This window comes from Sceloporus occidentalis, unplaced genomic scaffold (genome assembly GCF_023333645.1).
Source record: "Sceloporus occidentalis isolate IW3139 unplaced genomic scaffold, rSceOcc1.0.p SCAF_280, whole genome shotgun sequence".
NCBI classification, from domain to species: Eukaryota; Metazoa; Chordata; class Lepidosauria; order Squamata; family Phrynosomatidae; genus Sceloporus; species Sceloporus occidentalis.
In genome coordinates, this window is record NW_028317260.1 from 207,801 (window position 1) to 213,311 (window position 5,511).

The window sequence follows — 5,511 nt, forward strand, 5'->3', positions numbered from 1 at the left end:
GGAATGCAACATTAAAGAGAATAGGCACATGGCTCCTCAGTTTGTGTCATGGGCTTTCCTGATAATTAGTAGGGAGATGTTGGTCATCTAATTACAGCTGGAAAGCCATGGGGCCACCTCTATTACCCAACACAGATATGAAGCACCAACATAAGATATGTTCTACATTGACAGCTTCATATCTATCACATGCAGCAAAACACAATCGTTCAATGAAACCATCCATATCTATTATTATCTAATTGTAAAAAGTAAACCGATGGAGCAGGACATTCTTATCTGCCGGTAAGTTGGCGATCAGGACCTTCTTTTCCTGAAGACACAATGGGCTGGGACACGAGAAGTGGCATCGATCACCCCCCAAAACAAGCATATATATAAAAATGGTCTGCATGAATGAATTAAGGGGGAACCATCACACATGTTGAGCTTCGCTTTAGAACTTTTGGCACGAAAGAGAACACAAGTAGAACATAACAACACTCCAGCCACAAGCCCTGTGCAGAAGTCATTTTATTGATGCTGAATATGCCCAGTCATGACTCTGCTTTGGGCTTCACTTCTGTTTTGTGTAAAAGATCAGTGTTTTGTTTTTTTTTATAACTTATAAACATGATTTACATCCACACTCCATATAGAGGGGGCACAAGCAGCAGGACTTAGACCTCCTCTCCCTCAGACAGCAGCACAGGGTCGGAGAGGGCCTAGGTGGGTCCCAGTAAGACCTAACCTAGTGATGGCACTTCTCAAACCCAGAGGGGCATGATCATAACCAGTAAAAGAACGAAGACACGAATGAAGGAGCACATTGGGGGAAAATGATGGAAGAGACAGTCCCAACTCAAAGAACACAGTCTTTCACAAAACATAAATGATGAGGGTACACAGACAGCCACAACAAAAGAGAGACCATGTTGTGGAGGAAACAGAAAGACAGTGCCCACTGAACAGAGACCGTGGAAGGAGAAGAGGAAAAGGCAGTTTCCCCTCCAACCCAGGGACCCAGTATCCATACGACAGATAATCCATTCACTGCCTCCCTACCCACAAAGATAAAACAAACTTTAAAATGTGTGCCTGGCAGGAGTCAGGGGAGGAAGGAGCGAATCTGGAAACCAGGAGTAGAGAAGACGACAAGCAGGTGGAGAGGCCACATGTCTGGGTGGGAAGGGGAGACCACAAGCGCTGTACAGGAGGCCGATGTTAACCGATGGTCAGTCCAAAGCCACACTGGAATTTGTTTTTCTTGTGATTAAGGAAGGCGCCCATGGCAAGCGTTAGAGGTAATGGCGGCAACTTCTTCTCTAATGTGGCCCCCACTATCCAATTACTATCAACAGAGCCTGGGGATAAAAGATGGAACTGTGGTTAAGACAAAATTACAGGCAAAAAAACTATAATATAAACAATTAGCAGACAGAAGGATGAAGACAACAAAAAAGGATTAGAGCATTAGGGGCTAACAAACATAATTTGGTGTAATGGGAAGCATATAAGAGTGAGCTTTGCAAGGGGAATGGGACTGTTGTGCCCCCTTGTGGCTAAAGACCAACTTTTTTACCTTTAAACAGAAGGTTCGCTTTGGGGAGATCCAGCTGATAAGCGAAGGAGACGCTCGTGTCCTGCATCCGACTACTTGCCTCGAACTCCACTCCAACCTGAAGCTGCAGGGAGAAGGCAGAAAATTATTGAGATGAAAAAAGCTTTTCTCATAACAAGTTCTCTCTTCCCACATCTTCCTGAACCAATCAACAATCAGCAACTTAACAAAAGGAGGAATAATCGTACAGAACAGTTATTTTAATTTGCCCCTTTTGAAAGACGTACTTGTTCGTTGGCTTTATGGTAGTACGTTGCGTGGGCTCCTGCCTGACCGAGAGTTAAAGTCGCGATCCAGTTTGGAGCTGAGAATAACAGATAGCAGTTAGTTGGACATTACAGTAGATTAAGAAGTAGACAAGAAAACAGTTGGCGTACTTGTAATTGTTACCTGTATATCTTCCAGCCAAAGACATTACCGTTCCTTCCTCCCCGGGACGCCTGTGGTAAACCAGCTCTCCTCCCAATGCCAGATTGGGAGTGATGCTTTGCAGGTAGTGAGCAACCACGATACCTGAAGATAGAGATGACATACTTTAAGACCCCATTACAGAAGTAGTCTGTTGTCCTTGACTATGCTCTCAAGATCAGGGCCCTCATATCCTTCTGTACCAGAATTTATGTTGTTCATATTATTGTTAGTTTGTACATTGTTCTCCATTTCCTATTATGTTCTCTTAGTGCTACGAAAACTTTTGGCACTTCATAAACCCAGCTTTTTCTATGCCGGCGTAGATATCATGCTCTTAGACCTCCTTACCAGATCCCACCAACACGTCTGGATTTCCTAGCGTAACAGCCGCCGTGAAGTCGTCTCCTCTGTATTCCGTGTCAATCTGCCAATTTACAAACTTGGACTGTTGCGTCTGAAAAAAAGAAGGAGGACGAGGTAAATGACACCAACCGAAGGAAGATCGAGCAGAATGAGAAAAGGTAGCAAGGAGAACGCCACACGCTCCCAGTGTGTTTTCAGTGGTAAAGAAGCATTGATCTCATAATACATCCTAAAAGGTGGAGGAAGAGGTCAGATGCGGACGTTACCTGCAAAGCAATCTTCGACCGGACGTGTCTGGTGAGCTGATGGATTATTTGCGCATTGAGGCTGCCGTTATTATCCAAATCCCCGACCATAACGGGGAAAGCCTGACAAAAAGACATTGTCACGGTGAGAAGTCACATTTCCCAAATCATGAGTCTAAACGTGCTACTCGTCATTTGAATATTTGTCGATTGTTTTATGGCTGCATAGAATCTCTGCCCATCAGCCAATATTATTACACAGGTACCACCTTTCATGCTTTCCTGTTCATACGTCACACACATAAGTAATGAGCAGCGCAGCATTCTCACCTCTGTTTGACTCAGCTGCTTTGTTCCTACATATGTCGCTCCGAAGTGATAGTTGGACTCGCCGATGGTACTGAGAGAGATCGTGTGATTCACCTACGGGGCAGAAACGATGAATAAATACCTCTATAGGCAATTCTGGCCTGCAACAGCAGTGTCATTTTTCACACGCCAGGATACGAAGTCACGAGATCACGCAGCAAAAAGGCGAGGAGACCCAGCTTGGTATGTGGGTGGTCTAGGGGCATTTACTGGATCAGACCAAGGGCATTGGCCCCACGTACATACGGCACCGGGGCTTCAGACTGGAATCTATTGTCCTATCCTACTGTGTAACGACATACATATTAATTTAAGTATCCAAGTTCTGTGCTGCTTTGCCGTTCAGCTAAGATTTTTTCCATAAGCACTTCGTTTGACATTAGTTGGACGCCATCACTTCAAAGACCTCAGCGTACCCCCATACCTGGAAGTAGTTGCTCAGGCCCTTGTTTACGGTCAGTTTCACGCCTTCCATTTGCATGGGAAATAATTCTGGAAAAGATAAAAGAAAAAAAGTGAGATGAGCAATAAACGTTTACTGTGCGAGAGACCATTCATCAGACTGACACACAGTAAGGGGCCACAGGATCAATGCACGAGCCATTCTCGCAGCAGGGTACAGGGAGAGGGTCTGTCTAGGTAAAGAATGAAGGGCGAAGCGAACGCACGCAGGTCCCACCTTTACACTTGCGATGACATTCCTCGTAGGTACCGGGATTAGGCAGCCGTTCCTCCTGGGCTTCCTTCTTGTCCGCGGCGGGGGTCAGCCCAGTCACAGGGGGCATTGTGAAGCCTGGTGGAACATTTACTAGACCGGGGTTTGGAGAGGATCCTGATGGAGGGGGTGCAGGAGAACTTGCTGCCATGACATTCCCCATTTTTACCTTCGTGATGAGACAAAACAACACGTAAGGATAGAAAACATTTCCTGCAGCCAGATGGGCAACTTTACTGAGACACACGAGAGACTGATACTAACTAATACTGATCTACTATTTAGCCGAGGACACAAAAGCCTTAATTATGGGGGTCACCCACCACCTATGGCGTCATAGGGGAATACCTGGGGAAAAAAACTTCTCAACTTGCCCAAAACACCTACTTTAATACCAAATTGATCAAACAAGCATTTAGCCTTATAAGGGCAGAAGCTCCTTATGATTATTAACATTTTACAGGCAAAATATGAAAGAGAAAAATTAAAATAATACATAACTATGACCTATTTCCTTTTTTTTATATGTAACGGGGGTTGATGTAATGTAGTTTCTTGGCTATAGAAAGAAAATTCTCGGAGAATGAATCGTACCAGCCATCGACTGTCAAATAAATAGAATTTAGTTGAAACGCTTTCGAAGTATGTTAGGCACCGGTTGGCTCACGTGGCTCGTCTTCTTTATTACACTTTTTTGGTAAATTAAGTTTTTGGCTTCTAGTACCCCCTATATGTGAATGACACAGTAATGCCCTCTCTCGATCTACAGGGCTATCTGTTATCTCCAGCTGTGGGTCCCACGGCTACCTGTAACGCCGTGCACCATATAGAAAAGAGTTACCCCCACTCTGCGACGCTCGGCTTGCCCGTTACTACTCCCACCACATCACCTTGGATGCTGCCCTGACTTTCACCCCTCTTATGATCTCTCATCCTGCTTGCAAATGATTATTTCCACAAATCCCTAGTTCATTCGCATTTATCCTTCATTTCTGGCATTCCTGGCTCAAGCTCCCCACTGCAGTTTGCAGACATTATTGCTTATCTAATCTGCCGCCCCAAACCTTTATCCAAACTCCTGCTGCTCCAAGAACCAAATATAAACTTCTAACGTCATCATGCATTGTCCTCCAGAATTTCATTCTTTTGGAACTTCTCCGGGGCACGCAGCTCTCCTCCCTTATCTCTCCTCTCTCACTTTTACAAAGATCCACATCATTGAAGAGAAACTTCCAGGCTCATTTTACTGTAAGTCTCCCTCGCCTTATTTTGTGCATGCGCAGTCATTCAGTGTCCCTCACTGTTCATTCATTGTCCCTCGCTGTTCATTCATTCATTCATTAATTGTCTCCATCATTACAGGTGCCCGATACCTACGTAACCCTGGAGGCTGCTGCAGATGCTTTAAGCAGCAAGCCAAGTGCCTACATTACGCCAAGCCACGTTGCGGATTATTATTATTTATTGTTTTGTATAGCACCATCATATTCCGCAGCGCTGTACAACGGGTGCTGATCAGCATTACAAAGGATATGCTACATTGTTTGTATTAAAACAATTATGTTTATCATTAAGTATTAACAATATTATTCATATTTACATAACAATAATAAACAATACATTTATATTTGCACACATTTTTTTCCAGGGTTCATTCACTTGCTCCTCAGATCCTCTATTTTCATTCATTAACAGAAGAATCTTTGGAAATACGTTCCTTAAACTGCGCATAGGAAGGGGTCTGATGATGCGTTTCTCATCCTCTTCATTAGAAAGGTAAATAATTACGCATCGGCGCAGCTCCGGGG

The 5,511-nt window shown here is 44.3% G+C and overlaps 1 protein-coding gene across 1 annotated transcript; it reads right to left on the minus strand.

Moving 5' to 3' along the window:
* Nucleotides 1-1,203: 1,203 nt before the first annotated feature.
* Nucleotides 1,204-3,866, minus strand: LOC149275553 (mitochondrial import receptor subunit TOM40 homolog). The gene is made up of 9 exons (XM_089504603.1): nt 3,668-3,866; nt 3,413-3,480; nt 2,950-3,042; nt 2,641-2,742; nt 2,360-2,465; nt 1,991-2,113; nt 1,828-1,904; nt 1,562-1,664; nt 1,204-1,343 (listed from the first exon to the last, which is right to left on the minus strand). Exons 1-9 carry the CDS (start codon nt 3,864-3,866, stop codon nt 1,204-1,206), a joined length of 1,011 nt encoding a protein of 336 aa, XP_089360729.1.
* Nucleotides 3,867-5,511: the final 1,645 nt, after the last annotated feature.